The following is a 27,553-nucleotide window of genomic DNA, read 5'->3' on the forward strand; positions in this document are numbered from 1 at the left end:
GAGCGTCCCCTGCCGGTTTTGGAGGGCAAGAGCTCAGGAAAATATAGCAGAGCGTGGGGCTGTTCATGGACTACAACTCCCGGCGTGCCTTGAGCGGCGTCGCTCTACTTTGTGGGAGTCGTAGTCCCGGCACGATTCCCAGTGCCGCGTGCGCCCCTGACGCGCTGTAGCCTCGGGCCCCGGCTGGGCGCCACGCTACGGAAGCGGCGTAAGGCGTACCGGGTGGGCCGGGCGGGACGGCGGGTGCTACGGAGGCGGCGTAAGGTTGCCGGGCCAAGACTGGAGCTTCGCGGTCGAAACGCGCTAAGCCGGCGGAGCATCGCGGCTGGCGCGAAGAGGGCCTCGGTGCCCTCGGGTAGAAGTTGTGGGTCAACCTACAGAGGGCCGCGCCCGCCTAGACCAACCGCGCCTCCGGCTCGCTAAGGTGAGTTCCACGGTAGGCGGCCGGCCAGCCGGCCTAGGACTCCTAGAGCTCGGCCTCCGGGCATCAGCCCGGATGCTCCGTATTTGTCCTGGGAGCAGCAGCCTTCCCTGTGGCGAGCGGGAAGTGGGGAGTGCGCGCGCGCGAGGTGGGGGTGGTCGTGTGGGTCACTCGAGGCCAGCCCAGGAAGCTCAGACGCAGGCGACCCTCGGTGCCTGCCTGTCCTTGAGTGCCCTCTTGTTGGGGATAAGCGTTGGCCCACACTGTACGAAGGTGTGCATCGTGGGAGCACCGTCTGCAGAAAGCTGCAGCTGCCTGGGGTGCCAGTGAGAGTAGGGCGTCCTGTGTGCCCTCCCATCCCACACTTCTGTTTTTGTGGGCCTGTCAGTAGGCCCGGAAAGTTACAGAGCGGACCCTTGACAGCTGCAGGATTTTCTTTTTGTTGTCTGAAAAGGGGCCTGTTCTACTTCTGATCTGGAAACCCTGTTGTGTGGCCAGATGGCCTTGCTGGGCTGGCTCTCCGGGTCCCCGAGTGCCTGTGGTTTGTTACTAGACACTGGTAACAGGACCGTGAAACACCTAGACTCTAAAAACAGGATACCTTCCTGAGTTTCAGGACTCTAAACACCCAGGCCCAGAACCTGGGAGCCTTCTCGGGTGCTTGGGGCTGGCCCTGCAGTTCAGGGAGAACCTGTACTCAAGGAACTGTGAGGTCTTCCCCTCCAGGCAATTTTCCCCTGTTCCAGTCTGGGGATCTGTAGGTCACAGATGCAGAGCTTGTCTCGGAGTTTCTTCCTGCTTCCAGAGTCTAGCTGTGAGGGATGCGCTCAGGCCCACAGTTATGCAGTGTAGGGTAATTGTATCTTGCTGAACAGCAACTTTTCTCCATGGGGTGGGTAATAGATCCTGCTTCCTTTGAGGTCCTTCTGCCCCAGAGAGATGCACCCGTTTTTTCCCCCCAACACCTGAGAATCCCTGGAGCTGTTTGACTGACAGGCAGGTCAGTGACCTCCAGGAAGGCAGATTTAAACCATGCTGGATCCAAGGCTCGGATATGTTACAACTTTATGGGAACTTAACCATCAAAATCTCTGCTAGCCATGGTGTCTGAGGTGTCAGGCCCAGACTCTACATCTGTGTAGAAGCCTCAGCTTGTCCTCCATGGGAAAAGGATTCCATTGCTCTCTATCCTTGGATCCAGGCTTTGCCCTGGTTCTGACTATCAGAACCAGGTTCTGACCATCCAGGCTTTGGCTACTCCCAAGTTTTCCTGGCCCTTGTTGTACATTATCCAGGCCTTAGGGCAAACAAAACTGGTAAGCCCCATTTTACAGATGAGGAAACTGAGGTAGAAGAGCAGTTGCCAGGGGAGGGGTAGATGGAATTCTAAGTCTCCAGATCACAAGCTACTTTTAGTCTCCTTCCACATTCTCATTGGTGGCCCTTGAGAAGAAGAGCCTTTTTGGTGACCTGAAAACCTTCAGTATACATGCTGTCAACGAGTTGATCATTTAAGAGCCTGAGAAAGTCCTTTGTCCAGCCCTGTGGTCTTTAGTGTCAACACTGCCTCTTACTGCATTAGACAATTTCTAGGTCTGAAAAGGCAAAATTAAAAAAAAAAAAAAAAAAAGATTAGAAAAAAAGGATAAATGAAAAACATTGAACTCTTTGAAAAACACATATATAGTAACCAAGGATCACTGGTGACTTGTCACATTATTTTGTCCTGATTTCTACGCTGCATAGCCTGGGAGGCTGAATTTCCAAGAAACACAGCTATGGCCTTCAGGCTCTGGGCTCAAGCCTAGAAAAAGGACACTTCCTGTCTCTACCCCTCCCCAGGGGTGTATTATTCTCCTACCTGCCTGTGCATCTTTTGACCACCCCTTCTGTCTTCCTTCCGGTTACCACTGCATACTAGCTAGATCACCTGACACAGTGAGAACATCCTAAAGTGCACTGCGCTCCTGTTTCCAGAAACTCTGTCTAGCCTTCTAACTCCTCAGGCTGTATGCAATCTCTGTCATTTGGCCTTTCTGAATTCCCAGTATGTCTTGGCCATCTGGAGCCATTTGATCCCTACATATCTGGTATCATTCTGGCTTATTGCCAGGGGTCTGCTGGGGCCACCCCAGTTACTTGAGTCTCCCGTACTCAAGATGTGTGTGTCATTTCTTGGCAGGTCCTGCTACCTAACTCACTTCAGCCCGGCATTGAACACGTAGCCAGTGAGCATTGACCATTATCGGTAGCCTCGGGTCAGTTGACTTCTAACATTGAAGAGCTGTCCTAATTCAGAAAAGCCGCATGTGCTCTTTGTGGAAACGGGCACCTGTCCGCAGCTTGTTTCCCAATCTGAGAAGTAAACCAGCAGCCTGTGACCCTTGCACAAGTGTCACTGAAAGGAGGCAGAGGAGGCTGTGGGTTGGGGCTGGGCGTGGAGGCTGCTCATCCACACGATTGTCATTCTGTGCGTCGTGGCATGGCTGTGTGGAAACCTTGTGACCAGTGGACCAAAGAGCATCTTGGTGTGGGCAACATCTTGCCTACCAGACTGGTCTAACTAGGTAAACAGTTGCCAGAGGTGGCATTATAGGAGGGCAGGAGTAGTCTACCACAGTGTGGGGAAACAGGAATGATAATGTGGGACCCTAGGGTAAGATGCCAGACAGTCTTCCTATGCTTTTTACTCTTCTGCACAAGCTGCCATGTGGGAAACCAGGGGTATAGCCGTCCCTCCGTAAGGACTCAGCGGGCACCAGGGCAGGCCTGTTCAAGTCTCCACGTCAGGAAAACAAGTGGAATACTTACATTGGCCTCAACCCTCTTATACTGACAAATGCACAGTCATGGCTCTCCTGCTCCATATCCTGTGTCTCAGCTTCCCTCATTCTGCCATCCCTACTTCCCTGGTAACCCAGCTGGAGGATGGGCCTGGACAGAGCTTTGGGATACAGGAAGGAACACAAGTTGATAGCTGCTGTTCCAAACTGTCAAGGTGCAGCCATGCCCGCTGCTAACAGTAGGGGTGGGAAGGCTATGGAGTGCGTGTCACTGCAGAGCGTGCTCCTGTGCCTTCCTCCATGGTTCGTGAAAGTTGCCTTCTGTATTTAAAGAACTCTCAGACTTTCTGTCCCTTGCTTGATCTTGCTGACCATACACCATTTAATGGGAAAAAAAAAAATCAATGAGTTCTAGAGCTTTCTGGAGCCCCTGCCCATCTGCAAAGCTCTAGTGCTGAGAGACATGCTGTGGCCCCTCACACTCCTAATCCCTGCCTTTTTTTTTTTTTTTTTTTTTTTTTTTTTGAGCCAGCAGTGGGCTTGCGTGCCTGTATGTTGCTTGTTCTGATGGCAAGCCCACCATACTACACTTTTCCCTTTTCTCCAAAAGCCGCATCGCACATTCAACAACACTAAACCAAAAACTAAAATCCTTTGTTTTTGTTTTTTGCAATGCCATTTTGGAAAACATAATTTCCCTTCTCATAATGTATAATTAAGGTGGTGTGCAACTCCAGAGACCCAGAAGGATGTTCTGTGACTCTTTTCCATGTCCAGGAGGCAGCAGGTCCAGCATGCTGTCTCAGATTATGCTTGCTCAGAGGCCAGATGCTGAGTCCCCGCCTCACGAACTGCAGTAGTTCACCTCAGCAGGATCAGTGTGTCTTATTTGTTCTAAATAGGCCTACAGCTGGAGGTGCCACTGCTGTTCTGAGGCCCAGCCTCAGGGTGTGTGTGTGTGTGTGTGTGTGTGTGTGTGTGTGTGTGTGTGCGCGCGCGCGTTGAGACAGGGTTTGTCTGTGTATTCCTCACTGTCCTGGGCTCACTCTGTAGACCAGGCTGGCCTTGAACTCCACCTGCCTCTGCCTCTGCTCTGCTTGGATTAAAGGTGTGTGCAACTCTGCCCAGCTCCAGCCACACTTTTCAACTTCTTCCTGTGAGCTGGAGACCAGGAAGTACTTGGCAGAACTGGAGACATCTACAACACGAAAGTTTGGGAACTACCTTGTAGGGTGTTCTGGCTTCATCTCCCACTTAGAAGGATAAGAGGGTTCAGGACAGTGTCCTTCTTCCTAAAGCTTCTATCCTACCCTTGGTTTGTAGATGGGCTTTTTCATTTTCAGTAGAATCTCTGGTTCACTTTATGAGCTCAGCTTGCATCCTGCCTCTTGTGTGAAGGTGGATGGTGATGGCCACTGTTTCCAGTGTTGTTCATATGAGAGGGCAGTGAGTGAGTATAGGGGATTGCAGTGGCCCAGGAAGGAAGTACAGGATGAGGACACATGAGACTGACTGTCATGGTAGCATCTGCCATGGTAAGCAGGTGCTAAGAAAAGCAGAGCTTTGCAGATTGAAACAGTGACTACTGTTGGCAGTTGGAGTGGCTGAATAGTGCCAGGACCTGAGTCCAGGGAATCTTGGTGTCACTCTGCTGTTTCCCAGAGTCCTGCCCCAACCTGGGCACGGTTCCCTGGCAGTACCTAGAGAGCCGAGGCTTTCTTGCCAGCTACTACTGATCTGTGGCCCTGGTGATGAATTCTGCCCAAGAGCAGAGCCAAGTTGAGGAACATCAAGACAGGATCTTGAATAACCCTTTCTATTATCCTTACCAATGTAGAATTAGCCACGAGCCTGTTTGACTAAAGGACAAGTTGGTTCCTGTGACAATGGCAGTGAAGAGCCAGCAAGCCATGGTGTTTCCATATCTGGCTGTGGAACACATACAGTTTTTAAAGGGAAGAAGTCCCTGGACATCATGTACTGGGGGGAGGGGCAGTAAATTAAGTCCTCCAAGAGGCTCTCACTGTAACACCGTAGAAGAGGGCAGGGCCTGAGTCACATGGCCAATCAGGACTCATTTGCAGGACTTTGGCTTATGCAGATAATCCCAGAGGCTGCATTTGGCATTCCTGGGCCAGAGTCCAAACCCTGATAGGAGGGCAGTGCTGTCTTGGTGGGTACTACAGTGGTCAGTCTGTTCAGAAGCCCTTTCCTGAGGTGGCAACCCTGGTGTGGGCACATTGGCATCTTGTTATCTCTGTGTGTGGCCTCAGGTGAGCTAGTTACCAAATGCTGTAGCTTGTTTCTTGGCTTGTTTGATGGAACAGCAGGGCTGAAGTGCTTAGGTGGGAGGGAGGAACTCCTTTCTCTGGGCCAGTGCTCATGGTCTCTCTGGTGATCAGCCCTCTGCCCTGCCAGCCTGGTTCTTTGGCTTGGCAGAAAACATTTTTGAGAAAGCTGGGTAGTAGGGTTTGGTCTTATCGTTTGGGCCTTTTACCCTCCCGGATGTACCGCCTGAGATGTCTCCCCTCTAGACTGCTAATGGCTCCCACATGGAGTTCTTGAGCTATAGGGTATCTTGGCCAAAAAAAGGCTCAAAGAGCTGAGGTTGGTCCATTCCTGTGGAGGTGCTCTACCTGTCTTTAGAGAATGCTGTTCAGCCAGTTCTCACAGGGTTCAACCCTCCCCTGGGGTAGATCTAGCCTAGTTTCTTGAAGGGAGGATTTACTTCCTGTCCCCAGGCCATTTCCTCTGGAGCTGGCCTTGATACCAGCTGTCTTGGACAGAATTGCATCCCAACAGTGGCTTATTCTTGGCTTCACATCTGGACTGGCTGCCTCCTGCCCTGGTGGGTACAATTCAAAGGTATGGTAGGTAGCTGTGGGTGGCAGTTGGGGCTAGTCCTGCTGTTTTCCTTTGCTCTACTATCTCAAGAGGTGAGTGATATCGAGGTGAGTGAAATTGGCCTTCATAAAATTACCAAGAGAAGGGGCTTGTGTGGTGGGAAATCCCATTCTACTCTTTTTTTTTTTTTTTTTTACTGCGGTTGAGCACTGTGCCCGGGGCACTCCCAAATGGAGATACAGGGAGACATTTTACTTACTACATCAAGAGCCCTAGAAGAACATGGTACAGTAGGTCTCCCTGGCCTTGACTTGGTGATGTCCCCAGATTGCCCAGATTGTCCTTCTGGGATTGAGATATTCTTCAAGTACTTGGGAGCTCTGGGCAGGAAGTACTGACTTGGCTGTAGCAGTGTGGGGCAAAGAGACAGGCTGTATACCAAGGGACCCTCACAATGGATTTGCAGCCCTTAGATAGGTTTCATGGCTGGTAAGAAACATGGTGGTCCCCACCTAGCCCCCAGCCCTGAGCACCTGTGAGGAAGAGCCATGGGTCTGTCCTACTTGAGGTGTACTAAACATCTCACCTGCAGGTGGGCTGTCATGACCAAAACCTTCTCTCAGAGGGCCCTCAGAGCTGGAGGTGAACCTGGACAACAGCAGCTGTTGTTACCATGGCTAGCTAGGACTTTGCCTCCTGATTGAGAGTACCCTTGTGTGGCCTTAGGCAGAACCCAGTGGAAGCATCATCCTGTCTTCTCATGCTGGTCCTGGGTGAATCTCCTCCAGCTGTCCTCTGCATACCCATAGAATGTCTCACACCAAGGCTGGGGACACGCTAATACATCGTGGTAATTAACACTTGGTCTTTCAGAGCAGTGGCAGCCCCACTTCCTTGATTCCTTGAGGCCAGATCTAGGCCACTGTCCTATTTAGAAGTAGAGCAGTTCCCAAATGCAAATAAAGGAGGTACTGACTGGTATTTCTTGGACAGGGGAAGGCATAGGCCCCAGGGCTGGGAGGGATGCAAGAGCCCACCTCTCAAATCTTGTGCTCCTTGGTGCACCCTACCCCTTCTGCCTCCTGTTGGAGGCCGATGTGGTTACACTTAAGTAACAGTGGAGCAGTGGGATAGTGTTTGGGGCAGGGACCTCTGAGAATCACTACTTGCTGTGTCCAACCTCCTGAAACTTCCTGACTCACAACACAGGTCAAAGAGTGTTTGCTGAGCTTGCAAACAGAATTAAAAGGATGAGGAAGTGAAGTGCTTTCTGGAGTGGGGGCATTTGTCCACCAGCAAGCCCTATAAGAGAGGACGACCCTCGAGGTGGCTCAGGCCTGTCACTAAGGTTGGGGGCCATGCTGTGTTCTTACGAAGTCCTCTCCTTCCTGTTCTCTTTGGAGTACAGCCTACACAATCAGAACATGAGCAAAGACTGGATCCACCTGTGTTTCTCAGTGTCCCTGCCTTCACCACATGCTAATTATACTGTTGTACTCTGGCCTAGATGAAGGAGACCTGGGAGGGGCCAGCCTCCCTCACTCAGAGAAGGCCTGGTCCCAGTGTCCTTGGCAAAGTGCCTTGAGTATGATAATTGCTTCTGTAGAGGGTTGGCCAAGCCAGAGTAACAGCCAACCCTATCTAGGACTGCTGCTGGATTCCCCTTCTCCCCTTTCAGTGGTCCCTGAGTGCAGTTGTCAGAATCCAGAAGGAAGGTATGTAGAACCTTTTACACAGCTGCCTATCATCCTTGGAGCACCAAGGCTACTGGAGGTGCTGGGTCTACAGCTGTGCCTAAAAGGCCAGTGGAAGAAAGGGGAGTTTCAAGAGGCACACATGGACAACTAGGCATGGTGACACTATAATCCTACACTTGGGAGACAGTGGCAGGGGATTCAGGGATGAAAGAACATTCTTGTCTACATAGTGTTTTGAGCTATTGTGGAATGCATGAGACCCTCTCTCAAAACACGCAGAGCCGTACTGATGCCAGCTTCTCGATGTGAGGGCTCCCTAGGCCAACAAAGAGCTAGTAGCCAGCTGCTTCCTGGTGTGTGTGTTGGGGGAAGGGCAGGACTAAGACTGTGCCAGCATCTTCTCTCAGGCTTCAGGTGGCCCTTAACCAGGACAACGGCTCTTCAGCATACCAAGGGACTCTCTCCTCCCTGACAGCAGATATGGTTAGGGCTTTGTAGAATGGAGAGCTTCTGAAATCATTGCTCTCCCTGTCTGCCTTTCTTTTTTGTTCTGCACACTTGGCAAAAGAAGAATATGCTGTGCCCACCCTCCCGAGAGACCCTCTGCTTGAAGAAAGTGTCCCCAATGAGCAAACACAAAGACAGGAGGAGGATAGGCTCTGGACGGGATTGATGAGCGGGGTAGCTGGGGATTATAGGAACTATGGGGTAAGCAGCACTCAGGCCTATGCAGGATTCTAGCATCCTCCTGGAGGGGTAGGTCATCCTCCCAGAGGCAGATAGGTAGCCCTGAATATACTTCCTGCTTTCACAGTGAATGTGGTAAGGTCCAGTGTTGGCAATAGATCAACTCAGGACCCCGTTGTGAGCAATTTCTGCCCCATGGGCACTTCTGATCCCAGCTCCTAATATTCTTCCCTCTCTCTCACCTGCTCAAGATTTGAATATGAGAGAGAAGCACCAGAAATGCTGGTGTACATTTCTCACAGGAGGCTCGCATGTTGCCAGGGCTTGTCAGTTTGAGGGATTGCTCTGGCACTGACAACCACAGAAGAGGCAGGTGTACTGGGTGAACATTGTAATGTGGGACTGATGGATAGGAGCATATTTTGCTGGGCACCTGAACAGAATCCTGCCACCAACAGTTCACTGATACCCCATACAAAGCCACCAGCACATGTGGCTACTGAGTCCCATGAAGTGGTATGTCTATATTGAGCTAGAAAATAGTCCAAATCTCCAACTAAGGACCATGTATGGATATAACCTAGAACCTTTGCTTGGAAAAAGCTCGTGGTAGATCAATAACCAATTGGTAAGGGGAACAGGGACTATCTCTGACAGGAACTCAATGGCAGGCTCTTTGACCTCCCCACCCCCCAAGGGAGGAGCAGTCCTGCTAGGCCACAGAGGAGGACTTTGCAGCCAGTCCTGAAGATACCTGATAAAACAGGGCCAGACGAAAGGGGAGGAGGTCCTCCCCAATCTGTGGACTTGGAAAGGAGCAGGAAGAAGCTGAGGGAGGAAGGGTGGGATTGGGAGGGAATAAGGGAGCGATACAGCTGGGATACAGAGTTAATAAAATGTAACTAATAATAATAAACAATAATAAAAAAAAAAAAAAAGAAAAGAAAATAGTCCAAAGATCTCGACCAGGGCCAAGGACCAAGGTCAGACCTGTAATTTAGTGCTTCAGAATCTGAGGCAGGAGAATCAGGAGATACCAGCTTAGGCTACATTGTAAGACCCTGTGTGAAAACAGTCAAAAGCAGTAAGAATGTAAGTTAGCTGAGATTACGTTGTGACACTTTGAGAAGACTGGAGAGTGGGGAGAGGCACCTTGATCAGAAAAGGGATACTTGGTGACTCAGTAATGTGATTTGTGGTGATGTCATACTGACAGGACAACATTGGAGAGATGTTATGTTGCACAAACTATACTAAGGCTTTTTACCTGATCTTTGTTTTTGTTGGTTTGTTGGGTGTTTTTTTTTTTTTTTTTAAATTATATTTTCTTATATTTTTGTTTGTTTGTTTGTTTCTCAAGACAGGGTTTCTCTGTGTAGCCTTGGCTGTCGTGGACTCATTTTGTAGGCCAGGCTGGCTGGGAACTCATAGAGATCTGCCTGCCTCTGCCTTCTGAATGCTGGGACTGCAGGCGTGCCCCACTGTGCCCAGCTGTATTTTTATTTTATTTATTTTATATATGTGAGTGTTTTGCCTGCATGTGAATATGTATACCACTTGTGTGCCTGGTACCCATGGATATCAGAAGAGCATGTCAGATCCACTGGAACTGAAGTTACAGATGTTTATGAACCACCATGTGTTGCTGGGAATCCAACCCAGGTTCCTCTGCAATAGCAACAAGATCTGTTAACCTTTGTGCCCTCTCCCGAGCTCCTTGTTTTGTTTGTTGGTAAGACAGAGTCTCAACATGTACCCCAGGCTGGCCTAGAAATTGTGATTCTTTTGCTTCGGTTTTCCCAGTGCTGGATTACAGGAGTTCACACACCTAGCTCTGCCTGTCCTTCTTTGCTCTTTTTACTATTATTGTTGTGGGGCAGGGAACATGTGCACACATATGTGGAAGTCAGAAGACAGTTTTGGGAATTCTTCCACTATGGGTTCTGGCCAGATCGCCAGCCCTCTCTTAGTTCTTTGTACTTCCTCTGTATGGCTTGAAGGCAGCCTGAACCTGTACTGCACTGTGTCTTCTGAGCCAGCCAGTCCTCCTTAACAGAGCAGTCAGGGAATACTTGAGGCTTTTTGTGCTATGTGATCTCTGACAGAAGCCACAGTCATCATGTAAATAAATGAGCATGGCTTTGTCTATCAAAACAATTTGTAGACACTGAAATTTTAATTTCAAGCTGGGTAGCTTATACTTGTAATCACAGCATTTGGGAGGCAGAGGCAGGAGGATCCTGAGCTCAATCCATGCTACATAGTGAGCCCCTGTCTCAAAAAAAAAAAAAAAAAAAAAAAAAAAGAAGCTTATTAAATTTTAATTCTACATAAGTTTCAGTTCTTCTTTTCCTTTTGGTTTGTTTTCTAGCCATTTCAAAGTATGAATTAAAAGCCTTCAAATCTCACAGGGTCACCAATAGAGACTGTCCCTTGGCAAAAGCAGCTCCTCACATGCTAACTTAGAAGGTGGTTGAGAAATAAATGCTGCTTCGTGGGAGAAACATCTGGCTCTGAAACCTCATGATGAGGGGTTTCAGAACTACCCAGCCCTGTGTCTGGGTGTGTTGGAGAGAGGCTGGGCTTAATGCTGGTGCTCCTCTCACATGTCAAGTGCTGGCTCACAAAGGCACAAACAGACGGTCACCTGTCATGTGGGGCTGTCCCCTGAGCCCATAGTGTTTCACAGTGTGCCTCTTCGCTCCTAATGTCAGTCTCCTCTCATCTGCACCGCAATACCAGCATCAGTGTATGACTCAGAAGCCAGAGAAAGTCCTGTCAGTGGGTGATAGGAGACCCAGGGGTAGGAACTGCTGAAACCAGGACAGCTTTGTGGTCTACCCAGTCAGAGAGCAGTGTAGATTCATACCTTAACCTGTAGCCCAAAGAGGGGCCACACACACACCCAGTTATCCTCTGTGAGCTGGTTTCCCCAACTGCCAAGTCCTCCGTGTCCCCAGGATCACCCTCAGATGTGTTTGGTCTCTGCCACCCCTGGCCAGCAGGTGTAAGATGGCTCTCCTGCAGTGCAGCCTGCCCACTTCCTCCCGGGAATGGACGTCTCTGGTTCCCTGGGGTTCTCCAGGGCTAGTGTGAGCCTGGCAAGTGTGTTCACACAGTCTGATGCTGCCCCTAGGAGGGCACAGTTTGGCCTCTTTGGTCTTCAGGTACCATCCTGCTGTGCCCTCTGCTCTTCATTTTTCCTTTCCATGGACTTACTGTCCCCTTGAAAGTTTCTTCTGTAATAAGACAAAACTGTTCTCCTAACTGAGGAATAAAGCCCCTTTGAAGACTAGAGAAGTTTGAGATGAATGATGGGTTTTTCAGATTAGGGTGATTTCCTGAAACCCTAGTATTCCTCAGGAAGCTGCAGTCCCTGCAGTACCATGGGTACTGGCCTTTGGCCTCTGACCAACACTCCCTTGCAGCACTTGTCTGTGGATGTGCACTAAAGTCATGCCCTGAACCTCATTTTTCCCTTGTGTACCCCAGGCCACTTGGCATGCTGGGAAATTGTCCCAGGGCTTAGAGTTTCATCTGTGTGAATCACACTGTTTCTTCTCTCTTTTTATTCTGTTTATTTTTGTTGTTGTGTCACTGACTAGCCGGCTGCCCTTTCTCCGGCGTGGGCACTCTCCTCTCTCCATGCTTCCGTCCGTGTGCCACCGGCCAGAGGTGACCAGGCCCGGCTCTCTACGTGGCCGCTGTCAGGGGGGCCATGGGGAGCTCCGCCTCCTCCCTGGCTGCCGAAACGGAGTCAGACCACGGCTTCCCTGGGGGCCCACCCTACCCAGGGCCCCCAGCAGCAGTTGGCTGGTGTAGGAGCGGCCCTGGGGAGACTGTCTGGGGAAGTGCTCTGGTCACCAGACAGCACCCACGTCCCCGGGCCCGAAGGTAAGAAGGTGGGGAGGGGCAAGCCTGAGGGGTCTTGGGCAGGAGACCTTTTTTCGATGTGTCTCTCCTTGTTATAGATGCGTGCTTAGAGCAGAGGTATCTGTTTATCAGTGCTCTCTGGCAACTCATTTCCCCTAAAGGTACAGGAGCTAATCTGATCTGGGTTTGCTGCTCTTGGCTGGCAGGTTGGAGACTTTCCTTTGCCTGAGGTTCTGCTGTGGCCCGCTATTGAGCAGTACTTGCCCAGGGCCTGTAGTATTCCTATGAAAGCTGTCTGGAGACCCCTGCTAGCGAAGCTGATGACTTGAGCCCCTGTGGCTAGCATGCATTAAGGGTGCTGGCTTGCTTCCCACACTTGTCAGAGTTGAACACTACTTTCCTCCCCTGCCTATGGTGCCTAAGCTCCAGTGTGGCTGCTCTAGGGATGCCATTCTGGCTCTGGAGAACCATAGGGGGCTACCTTTACCTGAAAGTCCTTTCTAAGCCATGCATGTCATTAGCTTCCTTTTTGAGGGTTGTCTGGTACTCCCTAAACTTCCCAGGTTTTACCTCAGAGAGGATGTAGACCTAGTAGCTCTAGAACCCAGGTAACCCAGGTAAAGCTCTGATCCTTTCTCTACTCAGGAAAGTGCATGTCTATGGCTTCCACAGACAGCTCATGCACCCATCTGTCAGGTATTAGTTAGCTGGGCATAGAGCTGTAGACAGGACAAGAGACTCCTCCTGAGGTGCCTTTGACAGCAAGGTCGAGCTGGCAGACAGGTGACCGTAAGGAGACGCTGGCAGGAGGCACTGAGACCGCATGCATCTGCAGGGCTGAGTCACTCTAGTGGTTGGGAGACATTGAGAACCCAAGGTCCAGAGAGACAGGACAGGCAGAACTATGGCAGGGACCTTCAAGTGTGGACGGTGCTCTGTTTCACATGTGCATGAGCGCGTGGGATTGCCTCAGTTCTTGTTACTGCAAGATGCTTCCGGCAGTGCCTCCAGTGTAAGTTTTAACTCCGTTAAGCAGTTTTATTGAAATGTGACTTACACACTGTCTTAGTTTTTCTATTGCTGTGGTAAAACACCATTGACCAAAACCAACTAGGGAAGGAAAGAGTTTATTTCCACTTCCACAGCGCAGTGCATCACTAAAAGAACTCGGGAGGGATCTGGAGGCAGGAGCTAACGCAGAAGCCTTAGAGAAGTGCTGCCTCCTGGCTTGCTCCTCATGGCTTGCTCAGCCGGCTTTATAGCTTTCAGTCCAGGAGAGGCACTGCCCCCCACCCCCAGTAAGCTGGGCCCTCCCACAGCTATAATCAATTACAAAAATGCACCAAAGGCTTGGTGGGCCAGAGAGTAGGGCATTTTCTCAGCTGAGGATTCCTTCTTCTAGAATGACTGACTCTAGCTTGTATCAAGTTGATATAAAACTAGTCAACAGGCACACCATTAGATTCACCTGTCATCAATGTAGTTTCAGGTCAAGGTCATTTTCAACCAGTGAGCTAGTTTGCACCTGGAAGAGATCCTGTTTGCAGTCATTTACTCCTGTGTTGGCCCCAGGAGGTCACTAGCCTGCTTCCTGTTCGTAGCTTTACCTTTTCTAGAGATCTCACATGTGACCTGTGTGTCTGCCTGCCTTATTGCACCAAGCATACTGTCCTTAAGGTTCGTCCACATTGCAACATGTCAGGACTTCCTTCCTTTTCATACTTCTCTGCTATTCTGTTTTAAGAGTAAGCTACCTTTGGTTTGTCTGCTCATAAACAGTACAGTATTTCCACTTAGCTTTTATGAGTGATGCTGCTTATAATCATTCATGCTAAAATTTTGAGGGGGTTTTGATATTTTGTTCTTGTTTAGTTTTTTTAAGAAAGGGTTTCTCTGTGTAACAGCTCTGGCCATCCTGGAACTCGCTTGTAGACCAGGCTAGCCTTGAACTCACATAGATCCACCTGCCTCTGCTTCCAGAGTGCTGGATTAAAGGTGTGTGCCACCATGCCCAGCTTTTTTTTTTTTTTCTCTTGCTAAAGGTTTTTATGTCGGCATGTGTTTAATTGTCTGAGTGTTTCCCTGGGCTGGAGTTGCTGTGTTTGTGGCGAGTTTGTATAACATCCTGAGAAACACTGCTGCCTCGGGGGTTGGCGCATTTCCATTCCCACTAACGGTGGCCGGGTTCTGGTTTCCCCTGCCTTGGATGATGCTTGCTGTAGTCTGTCTGTGACTCTGACCACCCTCGTCCTGCAGGGTGTGCAGTGGAGCTTTACTTGATTAGATTTGCATTTGTCTGATGGCTATTGCTACTAAACATCTCATGTTTTTATATGTGCGTGCGTGCGTGTGTGTGTGTGTGTGTGTGTGTGTGTGTGTGTGTGTTATTGTATATAAAGTATGTATCTCCTGAGAAATATCTTTTAAGAGTAGAATTGTGGCTTTGTGTGCTGAGGCTATCTGTTGGATTTTTTTTTTCAGTCTTATCAGTGAGTAAGCAGTGCCCAGTAGAGAATAACACCATATATGTGCATACTAAGTGCATGTGTGTAAATGAAACTTCAAGATTCACTATTGCTTCATTTTTAAGTGATGGGGGGGTGAGGGATTGCTCAGCATTGCATATCATACCTATCACTGTAGAACTTGGCAGGCTGAGGCAAGAGGCAAAGTAGGAATTTGAGGCAGCCTGGGCCACATAATGAGTTGCAGGCCAGCCAGGACTGCTGAGTGAGATCCTGTCTCAAAAACAGAGGTAAAAGCACAATGTTTGGGTGTCTGTAAAGGTAGTACAACGGTTAAGAGCTCTTACCACTCTTCCAGAGGACTCTGGGTTGAGTTCACTTTGTGGCTGGTAACCGTCTGGAACTCTGTTCCTGGGGATCCAGTGCCTCTTCTGACCTCTAGAGGCTCCAGTGCATGGCATATATACATACACTCAAGCACATACACATATGCATGAAAATAAATAAATTATTTTCATAATCATAAAAAAGCACAAGTTTTTTGTTGGGTATGGTAGTGATGCTTTAAACCTAGCGGAGACACTTGGAGCTTTGTGAGTTCAAGGCCAGCCTAGTATAGTGAGTTCCAGGACGGCCAGGGCTACAAAAAGAGACCCTACCTCAAAATAAAAAAATAGATAGATAGATAGATAGATAGATAGATAGATAGATAGATAGATAGAGAAATAAATAAATAATGAATAAATAGAGATAGATAGATAGATAGATAGATAGATAGATAGATAGATAGATAGATAGATAGATAGATAAATGAATGAATGAATAGCAGTAGTTTTAAAAATCCAGAACTATGGTAGTGCATGCCTATAATTCTAACAATCTAGAAGATAAAGCAGGGTGTCAGGAGTTCAAGTACAACTTGGATTATGTGAGGGAAAAAAATTTTTTTTAAGACATCCAGAACTGTTTGGCTGGACAAGTCTATCTGAGAGATAGCAAAGCAGTAGGATAAAGAGGAAGAGTCCCAGGACCTATGGATGTGTCATCACTCTGTATTACTATAGCCTCCTACTAGACCCTTCCCCTGAATTGGTGTTGCCAATATGTATTAGTTCTTACTGTAGGTAGGCTTAGGACTTAAGTAGGCAGTAGACATCCAAGTTGAACCAGAAAGAAATAGTGTTAATGATCTGGAAGAAGCCATACATACCCAAACTAGAGGGGACATCAGAAGACATCAGAAGGGCTACAGATCTAGAGAGATGGTAGGAGAGCAGATGACACTGCTCTGTGGCCACCCTTCTGGGCTCCTTCCGCACATATATGTGCACACTCACACAGAAGTAACACAGCACAAGCATGTGAAACAGGCAGCCTTTTCCCTAAGCTCTGATGGGCACTAGGGGGGGCTGGGACAAGCATGGGACATGGCAGCTCCTCATATCTAAAGTATGCTGCCCCCAGGAGAGCAGATACTCTCCTTTAGGGCAACATGCATGTGTGGATAAAAAAGCAAACTCACAGCACCGGAGCCAGGAGATCAAGGTACACTGGCTCTCCAGCCTCACCTGGCTGGTTAATCAGTAGACAGTTGATTTAGGCGTTGGCTGCCCTAGGGACAGTAACAAGGGGAACACACCCATCCAGAAATTTTGAGCAAGACAGGTTGTGGCCAGGCCAGGAAAGTAGCCTGGTATATTTCCCTAGAGAGGGAGACACTACCCTTGTATAGGCCCTCATGACAGTCTACCCTGAGCACAAGTTAGGGATAAGAAACTGGCAAGGGTAAGGCATGGAGCTGCTCTGCTGAGCAGGGGCATCCATCTTTTAGTCGCCTAAGTAGCAGCTACCCAGGGCATCCTTCCTCAAGTTGGTAGTTTTATCAGCTTTCCCTTAGAGGAGAAAGACTCCTGCCAAGGCCACAGCTGGATGCGGCCACCTCTAGGTCCTCTGAATGCTCATTTGCTGGTTTCTCTGGCCGTTGCCTCAAGTGTGCTCTCTGTTGTGAGCCAGAGTCCTGAAGAGTTGGAATTACTTCTGTAGGAGTGTTTGTATCAAAAATTCTAGAAAACAACACAACAAAACAAAAACAGATTTTTTTTTTTTAACATTTGTTTTTACTTCTAGGGATCAAACCCAGTGTCTCACACATGTGCTAGGCAAGCACCCTGCTACCTAGCGACACTGTAGCCCTGGAGTTCCAGCGTTTGTATACAGATGTTATTGAGTCTTCAGCTCTTCCCAGGCTTCTGCTGCAGACTTTTGTACAGCCTTGCCTATGGCTCTCAGGTCTCAAGCCCGGGTCCCCTCCTTTCAGGCCTTTCAGCATAAGACTGGCCGAGACTGGACAGTAGCCAAGTGAGCCAAGGAGGGTGAAGGACAGGGTTCCTGTGAGGTGCACAGCACACAGTTGACCAGAGTTGCCCAAAGAGTCCTTGGTCTTGATAGGTTTTTGGTTAACAGAAGACCCTCAGGTTGGCCTCTAGCCAATTTGTCCTACTTCCCAGGGACAAATTTGATCTTTAGGCATTGTTTCCATTGGAGCTGCCCCATATTACAGATGGGGTCTTCCTGATTTGGCTCATCTACTGAGATGTGCTCCCCTATCCACCCTTCATCCTAATAGATGGCCATGCTTTTGATTCAGGTAGGCCAAAGCCTGACACTGGCCACCGCAGCTGTTTCCTGTGATGAACTAGCACCTGGACTTCCTCCCTAGTATTTTTGAAATTTGTATTAGTAATTTTTCTTCTTGCTGTGACAACATCAACTTAAGTGAAGAAGGATTTTAGCTTGTAGCTTTTGTGGGTACATAGTCCATCTTAAAGGGAGAAAGTTTGCCAGTGGGAGATATACCTCAGAGTCAGAACTAATTGCCTGCCTCTGCCTCCTCAGTGCTAGGATTATAGTCATATGCCACAACACCTAGCTCATGCCAACATTCAAATCAATCTCTTAACTATGAAGTTTATGTAATCCCAACATACAGTGGCACGAAGTAAACATACTCCATTTCAGAAGAGAGCAAATAGGGCAAAGTAAAATAGGGTGAAGGAATACCAAAGCCCAAATTCTGAAGCTCAGTGTCCTATACATTTGCATTGTTGTGACATTATCTAGACTCCAACAGCCTTGAATAATCCCATTCTTCACTTTTGCCATCTACAGCATACATAGTCATGGGGTGTTCATTGCATCTCAGAATTTACCTTCACAGCACTGTGGTTTCTCAGGGGCTTACAGGAAATCTGATAGGTATTATTCAAAAATAAGCCTATGTGGCCATTTTCATTCAAACCATCACAGAAGGTATACAGTTTGTTATTCAAGGAAAGCGTGAGGCAGCTGGTCACATTTCTGCAGTCAAAGAGGCTCATGCTTTGTCCTTGTTTTCCTTTTTCAGTTACTGATTTATGTGAGTATGTACACACTGGCCTGTGGGGGTCAGAGGACGATTTGTGGGAGGTGGGTCTCTCCTTCCACCATGTGGGGTCAGGTCATCAGATTTTGGTTTGGTTTAGTTTTTTAAGACATTGTTTCACTGTGTGGCTCTGATAGTCCTGAAATTCACTCTGTAGACCAGGGTGGCCTTGAATTCACAGAGAACTGCCTGCCTCCGCCTGCTGAGTGCTGGGACTAAAGGTACCAGTACTGCCTGGCCAGGTCATCAAATTTAATAGCAAGTATGTTTACCTGCTGAGCCATCTCACCAGCCCTTTTCCCCTTTTTATTTAACCTGGGATCCCCGTCTCTGGGATGATGTCCACATTCAGAGTGGGTCTTCTGGGCTAGGCATGGAGGCATATGCTATTGATGCCAGCACTTGGAAGAGGAAGGAGAGTCTGAAAGTTTGAGGCCAGCCAGAACTATAGACTGGGTCTTCCTCTTCAGTTAAACCTCCCTGGAAACATCCTTAAAGACACTGCTAGAGGTGTCTTTTACATGATTCCAAATCTAGTCAAGTTGACAATGAGCACCAACCATCACAAGCATTCCTAGTCTGTGCACTCAGTGGCCTAGGGCTGGGTCAGAGAATGCCCCAAGAGAGTCCCCTAGGAGCACTTCATGAAGATCTACTTCCCTCAAGAGACCTGGGAAGTGACCTGTCACTCTCGCTCTGGTCCACCAGGACCTTCTGGGGTGCCCATCTTGTTTGTGCCAGGAAGTAGATGTACAGGCAGAGACAGTAGTGCTCTCATATGAAGAGAGGTTCCAGGGCCATCCTCTCTGCTGGCACACACTGTGTTCTAACCTTAACCACGATCCTCCAAGTAAAGGAGTTGAGGAGAGAGGTCTGGTGATCCCCAGGCTCTGAGCCCTGCCTCGTGCACCTGCGCAGTTGCTGCTCTAGGGCTCTCAGAGCCCCTTGTGCCTACTTGGGCTTTTCCCACTGTGGACAGGGCCGTAGGCAGCTCAGTAGCCTCTTCTCATGAGACTACCTCTTTACCTACCCAACCTACACAGGCAGGTGGAATCAGAATTAACTCTGGGCCCCTAGGCAAGTCATAGTTTGAAGATTTTTTTTGTTTTTTTTTTTTTTCTGAAGAAGAGTGTTCTTTTTTTTTTTTTTTTTTCCTAAACCAAAGGGTTAGAACTTCATTATAAAAAGCAATTGATTTTCCTATGGGCAGAGCTGCTGTGGTCAGTTCAAAAGACAGGTATAGTGGAGGTGTGTTTGTGACTCAGCTCTGTCATGGAACTCTTTCTTTCCATCTACCTCAGAAGAGTAGGGAGCCATCCTGGGAACAGGCAGGCAGGCCAGGAATCAGGAAGATAGCTCCATACAAGCACAGAGGCTGCACTCTACATACTCTATGCAGTTGGGCCAAAGCCCAGGAGAAGTATGTTGGGTTCTTAGCACAATGCAAGCTGCAAGTCTCATAACTTCAGCCTCCATCCAGGCTCACCCTGTGTCTGCTCTGTATTCTCACTGTGCTCAGGTAGCCTTTCCAAGATCCACACAGCCTTCCAGTACTCATTGCCACCCTGCTGCAGCCTAGTGGTATGGAGTGTGCCAAGCCCTTAGGGAACAGGCCTGAATGCCCAGGTTCAGGCTTTGGTTCTGCCTTGAACTATGTGCAGCTCAAGGGGTCTGCCAGGGCTCCTGTGGATGAGGAGGCCGACAAAGCTGAGGATGCACACTGGGCAAAGGCTTAGATTATTCTTGACTGATGCCCCTCCCCCCCAACATGTTGTAGACATAGCGTAGCTGACCCTGAGTTGGCCACACTTATTGCTGGTCCTGTACAGGCTGGCGTCTCCCTCGTTCCCAGTCACCCTCAGTGCAAGAGTGGTACCCTGTTGCCCATGGGACATGATGGCCATAGGCCTCAAAGGAGCCACACTGATCAGTTCCTTCTCTTACAGCCACACGCATTCTCCTGGGTCTATGGCCACAGTTGGGGAGTGGTCCTGTGCGCGCTGCACCTTCCTGAACCCTGCGGGCCAACGCCAGTGCTCCATCTGTGAGGCCCCCCGCCACAAGCCAGATCTTGACCAGATCCTGCGGCTCAGTGTAGAGGAGCAGAAATGGCCCTGTGCACGCTGTACATTCCGGAACTTTTTAGGCAAAGAGGCTTGCGAAGTGTGTGGCTTTACCCCAGAGCCTGTTCCTGGAGCCCCTCTGCTGCCCATTATCAATGGGGTCCTACCCAAGCCACCCACCATACTGGTGGAGCCAAAGGGCAACTGCAAGGAAGAAGCAGGCCCAGTGCGGACAGCAGGGCTAGTGGCCATGGAGCCAGCCAGAGGGCACCCTGAAGAAGAAGAAGAAAAGGAGCTGGAGGACGAAGGAAAAGGGGCAGAGCCTGGCAGCGGCTGGGCCTGCCAGCGCTGCACACTGTATAACACACCAGTGGCCAGCTCTTGTTCTGCCTGTGGGGGACCCCGGAAACTGTCATTGCCTCGCATCCCCCCAGAGGCCCTGGTGGTTCCCGAGGTTGTAGCCCCTACTGGCTTTCATGTCTCTGCTCCATCCCAGCCTGTCCTCCCTGGGGAAGGTGCTGAGACTGACTCGACCAGTCAGGGTCTCGCTTCCACTGACCAGGAGCCCCCCAGGGTACCGCCCTTCAGCCCCTTCTCACCCACCCTTCAGAACAACCCTGTGCCCAGAAGCCGCCGGGAGGTTCCCCCTCAGCTTCAGCCGCCTGTGCCTGAGGCTGCTCCGTCCTCAACCTCCACAAGCTCCAAAGGGCCCCCACAGGGCCCTGGGAGAGCTGCAGCTGGGGCCTCCCGCCTAGCTGAGCTGCTATCAGGCAAGGAGTTGCTGTCAGGCAAGCGACTGAGTGTATTAGAGGAGGAGGCCCCAGAGAGCAGCCCTGCCCGCTGCGAGTCGTGCAGTGATGTCATTGACCTGGCTGGAGATACGGTGCGCTACACACCTGCCAGCCCCTCCAGCCCTGACTTCACCACCTGGTCATGTGCCAGGTGCACACTTAGGAACCCCACAACAGCCCCCAGGTGTTCAGCATGTGGTGGCTCCAAGCTACATGGTTTCCAGGAGCACAGTGAACCCCCTACCCACTGCCCTGACTGTGGTGCCGACAAGCCTGGCCCGTGTGTTGGCTCCTGTGGACGAGCTCCCTCAGCACAAAAGGCTGCCCGGCTCTTGCCTGATCGCCTTGGGTGGGCCTGCCCTGCCTGCACCCTGATCAACACACCTCGGGCCAAGCACTGCGCAGCCTGCCATACACCACAGCTTCTGGTGACCCAGGGCCGGGGCGCTACGCCCCTGAGGCGCCGGGAGAGTATGCATGTGGAGAAGCGGAGGCAGACAGATGAGGGCGAAGCCAAGGCACTCTGGGAGAACATAGTGGCTTTCTGCAGAGAGGTAAGTAGCCTCCTTTCTGAGGCTGAGAACCAGCTTGGCCCAAGGTAACTAATATTTACCTCTACTATTCATGTCATACCCCTCAGCTCACATACCTAGGAGGATCCCAACCTTCCATGTCTAAGCCCACAGAGAGATGAGGATACAGTGAGGCTATTCAGGGAAGCATGGCAGCCCTGTTAAAGCTCAAGGCTGGGACACCTGCTATTCCATTTGAGCTGCAGACCCTGAGCCTCTGGTAGCTTCACCAAGTCAACTGGAAAAACAGCTGGAGCTGTGCCATCTCCCAAGCTAACATGCTCACTGGCCTGCTTGTCACCGCCTGCAGTGTCATTGTCAGGGAGCCCATGTGTCCCCGTGCCCACTCAGGATCATTTTGATGGCAAGCCCATCAAACCATTCAGAGTTGCCTAGCGTTAGGGTTGGTATCATGTGCAAGGGCCCCACCCCAACCTCCTAAAGCTCCCTTGGGAGAATGGGTTTTCCCCCAAAAGGTAGAGTGGGCTCATTCTGGGCCTGAGGCTGCCCTGCCCAGCCTGAGTATCCGGCCATGGTCTCTGCAGAATAGTGTGAACTTTGTGGATGACAGCTTCCCCCCCGGGCCTGCATCTGTTGGCTTCCCAGTGGGCGACAGTGTCCAGCAGCGAGTGAAACAGTGGCTGCGGCCCCACGAAATCAACTGCTCTGTCTTCAGGGACCACGCCACTCCGTGGTCAGTCTTCCACACCCTGAGGCCCTCTGACATCCTACAGGGTCTACTGGGGAACTGCTGGTGAGGCTCCAGGTGCCTTTCAGGGCCAGACAGGCTCAGGGGAGGATGGAGGCTACTGGTCCAGTTCTGGGCATGTTGTGAAGTTGCCTGGCTCTATCTAGGTTCCTGAGTGCATTGGCAGTCCTGGCTGAACGTCCCGACCTCGTGGAGAGGGTGATGGTCACACGTAGCCTGTGTGCAGAGGGTGCCTACCAGGTGCGGCTGTGCAAGGACGGCACATGGACAACAGTGCTGGTTGATGACATGCTGCCCTGCGATGAGGCTGGCTTTCTGCTCTTCTCACAGGTGGGACAGCAAGGTGGGAGGCAGGGTCGGGGAAACCAGGCAGCCAATAACTCTGATCCCTCCCCCAGGCACAGCGGAAGCAGTTGTGGGTGGCCCTTATTGAGAAGGCACTGGCCAAGCTGCATGGCTCCTACTTTGCCCTCCAGGCAGGGCGTGCCATTGAAGGTCTGGCCACACTTACCGGTGCCCCCTGTGAGAGCCTGGCATTGCAGGTCAGCTCCACTAACCCCCGAGAGGAGCCTGTTGACACTGACCTCATCTGGGCCAAAATGCTGAGTTCTAAGGAGGCTGGGTAAGAGGGGCAGGAACTGCCATGGTCTGTGGCATTGGGAACAGAGGGGCAGTGGTGGGAGAAGTGGGTACCTTTATACCTGTGTCTAACAGGGTTCTCTAGTGCAGCTGGCTGTCGCTGGGAAACATAGCTAGTACTCTATTCTAGGTAGCCATGCTGGGAAGAGCCTAGATCTCATTACCTTCCACTTAGGAAAAGACAGGCAAGAGTCCACAGAGGGCCCCTGAGGAGTGGGAGGAGGGGTTCTGAGGCATGTCACACCCTGGTCAGTTTTGTGAACCTTGACCCTCCTCTCCCAAGGCCTAGTAGAGTCTAGACTCAAAGACTTACAGAAGCCCTAGGCCTGAAAGAGGATGCCAAAATCCCTATCTCCAGCTGAACCTGGGCAGTACCCCTGCCCACCATTTCAGGCCTAAGCCTTCAGCAACCAACTTGCTCTAGCCCAGGTCCTCCAGGTCATCCAGAGTGGGCCAGTACTTCCTGAAAGCATGTGTCATGTGGGTCCCAGACTATATCCCCCACACACACTCAAAGAGGGCACCCCCTCTGTTGTCCACCCATTCCATCAGCCAGGCTTACTCTGCCCACACAGATTCCTCATGGGTGCCTCCTGCGGGGGAGGTAACATGAAGGTAGATGATGCTGCTTACGAGAGCATGGGTTTGCGCCCTCGCCATGCTTACTCCATCTTGGATGTTCGTGATGTTCAGGGCTCCAGGTAGGGAACCAACTGGCGGAGGGTGGACAAGCGTGTGGACACAGGGCACACAGCTTCGGTTCTCAGTCCTATGATCCACAGGCTCCTTCGACTCCGAAACCCATGGGGTCGTTTCTCCTGGAATGGCAGCTGGTCGGATGAATGGCCGCACTGGCCAGGGCACCTGCGAGCCGAGCTCATGCCGCATGGCAGCAGCGAGGGCGTCTTCTGGATGGAGTATAGTGACTTTATCAGGTACCCTGCATGCCGTCACCCGTCCCATGGCTAGAGCCTCAGGGAGCTGGTCTAGATAAGCAGCTTGCTTGTTCGTGTCCCAGCTCCTGCAGGCCTCTGAATGGCAGCCCTGGCCAAGGAGTTTAGTTCCGTGAACATACAGGACTTGTGTGAGTCATTCTGTATGCCCATGGTGTCCAGGAAACATGTCAGTTTGGTGTTACTGTGGTAGAGACTTGAGAGGAACAATTTAAAAGCACGAATGAACAGGTATGGTAGTACACATCTGTAATCCCAGTGCTCCAGCAGCTGAGGCAGGAGGATCCCAAGTTCCTGAAGCACATAATGACTTCCCGGTCAGCCTAGGACTCCATCTCAAAGAAGGAAAAACATTATTTTAGTCATGGATTTCAGCACATGGTCAGCTGACTCCCTTTCTTTAGATGTGGTAAAGCAGAAGGGTGTGGTAGAACAGAGTTGCTCACCCCATTGCCTCCAAGAAGCTGAGACAGACAGGAAGAGGCCAGATACATCCTTCAAAGACCAGGCCTCCAGCCAGCCACCACCTCTTGATAGCCTGTTCACTCAGCTATGAACTCATTGATGGCTTCACCCACTGATGGGGTTAAGTCCCTTCTGGTTGCAATAGCACCACCAGCTGGGGACCAGACACTTCCCATGCAAACACAACATGGCAGCAGCCTAGAGAAGTGCTTCCTGCTTCGAGATCCTTTTCTGGAAAGATGCCAGGGGCTCCTAGGTCAGAGGGAGAGTGGTAGGGGACAACCAAAAGAAAACATGGGAGCAGGAAGCCTGCTGAGAGTTCAGGAAGCCGAGCAGCAAAGGCCCGTGTGAGCACTGCACACCAGAGCTCCGGCACTGGGTTGCACTCGGTTCAGTTGCCCTTTTCCTCGCTGTCTAGGTATTTCGACTCTGTGGACATCTGCAAGGTACACTCAGACTGGCAAGAGGCTCGGGTTCAGGGGTGTTTCCCAAGCACTGCCAGTGGGCCAGTGGGTGTGACAGCGCTCACAGTGCTGGAGCGTGCCTCACTGGAGTTTGCCCTCTTCCAGGAAGGCAGCAGGTAGGCAAAAGGTTGGCCACTCACCAAGCTAGGAGCTCATGGCTGTGGCTGCATGAGCACCCAGCCTATTGTCTCTGGCCCCCAGGCGCTCGGATTCAGTAGACAGCCACCTCCTGGATCTGTGCATCCTCGTGTTCCGGGCCACTTTTGGCACTGGTGGCCGCCTGAGCCTGGGCCGCCTCTTGGCGCACAGCAAACGTGCTGTTAAGAAGTTTGTGAACTGTGATGTCATGCTGGAGCCTGGCGAGTATGCTGTGGTGTGCTGTGCCTTCAACCACTGGAACCCTGCTCCACCAGGGCCCCCTGCCCAGGGTAAGGGCCCCAGCCAGATGAGGCCCACACCCGCCTTTCCAACCTCCGAACCCCAAAGCCCACCCACGGGAAAGCTGCTGGCTCCCTTATCCACACCCCCCACAGCCTCCAGCCCCTCAGCAGGGGTCCCCCGAGGTGCCCCCGAGCCACCCGGCCACGTACTCGCAGTGTACAGCTCCAGGCTGGTCATGGTGGAGCCGGTGGAGGCGCAGCCAACCACACTGGCCGATGCCATCATCCTGCTCACTGAGAGCCGGGGCGAGCGGCATGAGGTGGGTGGGGGCCTGATGGGGGAGGGCAGCGGGTGGGCAACCACCAGCCCTGGCCCACCCACCTTGTGCCTGTGCCCAGGGCCGAGAGGGCATGACCTGCTACTACCTGACTCATGGCTGGGCGGGGCTCATCGTGGTAGTGGAGAACCGGCACCCCAAGTCCTACCTGCATGTGCAATGTGATTGCACCGACAGCTTCAATGTGGTGTCCACACGTGGCAGCCTACGAACCCAGGACAGTGTACCACCCCTGCACAGGTGGGTACCTGTTTGCTCCCCTACCCAAGGCCCTGCTCTCCCACTGGTGTCCTCATCAGCCCTCTCCTGCAGGCAGGTCCTGGTGATCTTGTCCCAGCTGGAAGGCAATGCTGGATTCTCAATCACCCACCGCCTGGCACACCGCAAGGCAGCCCAGGCCTTCCTCAGCGACTGGACAGCCTCTAGGGGTACCCACAGCCCCCCACTCACGCCTGATGTGGCCGGCCTACATGGACCCCGGCCACTGTGACTGCAGTTCCCTAGGGCAGGGGCTGTGTGCAGATCCACCCACCTGCCCCCCTACATGCACTTTATGAGGGAGACCCCCAATGGAGGATGCTTGAACCAGAATCTCAGGACCCTGCCCAGGGAGTCGCCAGCCACAGGGTGCAGCCTCCCCTGGGCCTCCCTCCCCTCCCATCCCATCCCAGTACCCTCAGCCCCCACCAGGCCTCCCAGCTGCCATGCAGAATACCTCGAGCCAGGTGGGCTTCATTCCAGTACTTCTGTCCTGAGCCCTGGGACAGCTTCAGGCGGCCAAGGCCCAATTGGGGCTGCCCTTCCCTGTGAATATGGGGTCACTCACTATAGAGAGGCAGCCCAGATACATGTTCACAGAACCAAATTTGGGGGTTTAGAGGCCCTGACCTGCCTTGAGAGCCTGGGTGACCCTTTGTGGGGGCTCAGATCTGCTGCTTCTCCCCTTGCTTTGTTCCCAAGCCTGGTTCCCTGCCCTAATGATCAGGGTCCTGACAGCCCTGGCACATGAGCAGCGCATTGCAGGAAGCAGATGCCTGGTGGCTATCAGCCAGGGCTTGGGGACAGCTGCCCCTCCTGCAACACTATGCAATTCCTGGAGCACTTTCCAGGATCGAAGCCATGATGGGGTGGCAGGTCGGGAGCCAGGCCCAGCCCTACTGTCTGGAGAAACGCTTTGTCCTTAGCGTCCCGGGCCACAGCCAGCCCTGTCCCATGGCCTCAGTCTGTCCACGAAGAGGGGCACCCCGTACCCCAGTCCCATCACAGGCGTATGTATGGTGTGACTGGCTTCTCCCTAGATGAGGGAGTGAAGCTGCCCACCTGCCCAACATTTCCCCAGCTGCTTGTCAAGATCAGAGCCCTTAATCTGCCACATGGACGCCTGAGTCATTTCCTGGACCCCCTTCCCCCCCCGCCCCAACACACACACCTGGCTGCCACTGTCCTGCAGCCCCCTAGATAGTGGGCATCTTGCATGCCCACTATCCTTGCCTCCATGGGGCTTGCGAGGGTTTTTATACCTAAAGAAACATTCCCCTCCCCCTGGGCCTCCTTTTACTCTGAGCTGTGAATATTTTTAACCCTGTAAATAGGACCAGCTCTTCGAACACAGAGACTATTTTATCAGCTATCAGTCCCTTCCTTGTTCGATGACGCACTCCACAGGCCGTTTCCACTCAGGCTCCAAGGACCAAATAAAAGCGTTTTGTTTTGTAAGGGAGCTTCCAGTCTGTTGTCACCCTCTCGGTACCTACACACACAGAAACAGGCTGTTCCAAAGGCCAGTGTTGGGGTCTCCTGGATAAACTGCAAAGGAGCACCAGAGATTGCAAGGTGACAGTTCTTGCTTCTGCCTAAGGTCAGATGAGCTATGAGCCAGCCAGACTGAAGAAGTAGTAAGTATCCAGGTGAGACAGAGGCTGGAGCCAAACCCCAGGGTTTTACCCCACAGCCAGGTAGGACCAACATGGTGTGCAGGACAATATGTG

General features: G+C 51.4%; 1 protein-coding gene across 7 annotated transcripts; it reads left to right on the top strand.

Moving 5' to 3' along the window:
• Window positions 1–152: 152 nt before the first annotated feature.
• Capn15 (calpain 15) lies at window positions 153–27,281 on the top strand. Of its 7 annotated transcripts, XM_021637121.2 has the most exons (13): window positions 155–424; window positions 12,038–12,326; window positions 20,138–21,599; window positions 22,163–22,371; window positions 22,473–22,656; window positions 22,725–22,948; window positions 23,541–23,666; window positions 23,748–23,900; window positions 24,802–24,963; window positions 25,049–25,275; window positions 25,381–25,547; window positions 25,627–25,805; window positions 25,878–27,281. In XM_021637121.2, exons 2-13 carry the CDS (start codon window positions 12,151–12,153, stop codon window positions 26,053–26,055), a joined length of 3,447 nt encoding a protein of 1,148 aa, XP_021492796.1. In that variant the 5' UTR covers window positions 155–424; window positions 12,038–12,150; the 3' UTR covers window positions 26,056–27,281. The 7 variants fall into 7 exon arrangements, 6 of the variants coding, with proteins under 6 accessions (XP_021492798.1, XP_021492796.1, XP_060219910.1 ...); XR_009584495.1 differs by lacking the exon at window positions 25,381–25,547 and having other exon boundaries at window positions 153–424; window positions 25,882–26,017; XM_021637123.2 differs by having other exon boundaries at window positions 154–424; window positions 25,049–25,547; window positions 25,882–26,024.
• The last annotated feature ends 272 nt before the right edge of the window (window positions 27,282–27,553 follow it).

This window comes from Meriones unguiculatus, chromosome 11 (genome assembly GCF_030254825.1).
Source record: "Meriones unguiculatus strain TT.TT164.6M chromosome 11, Bangor_MerUng_6.1, whole genome shotgun sequence".
NCBI lineage: Eukaryota > Metazoa > Chordata > Mammalia > Rodentia > Muridae > Meriones > Meriones unguiculatus.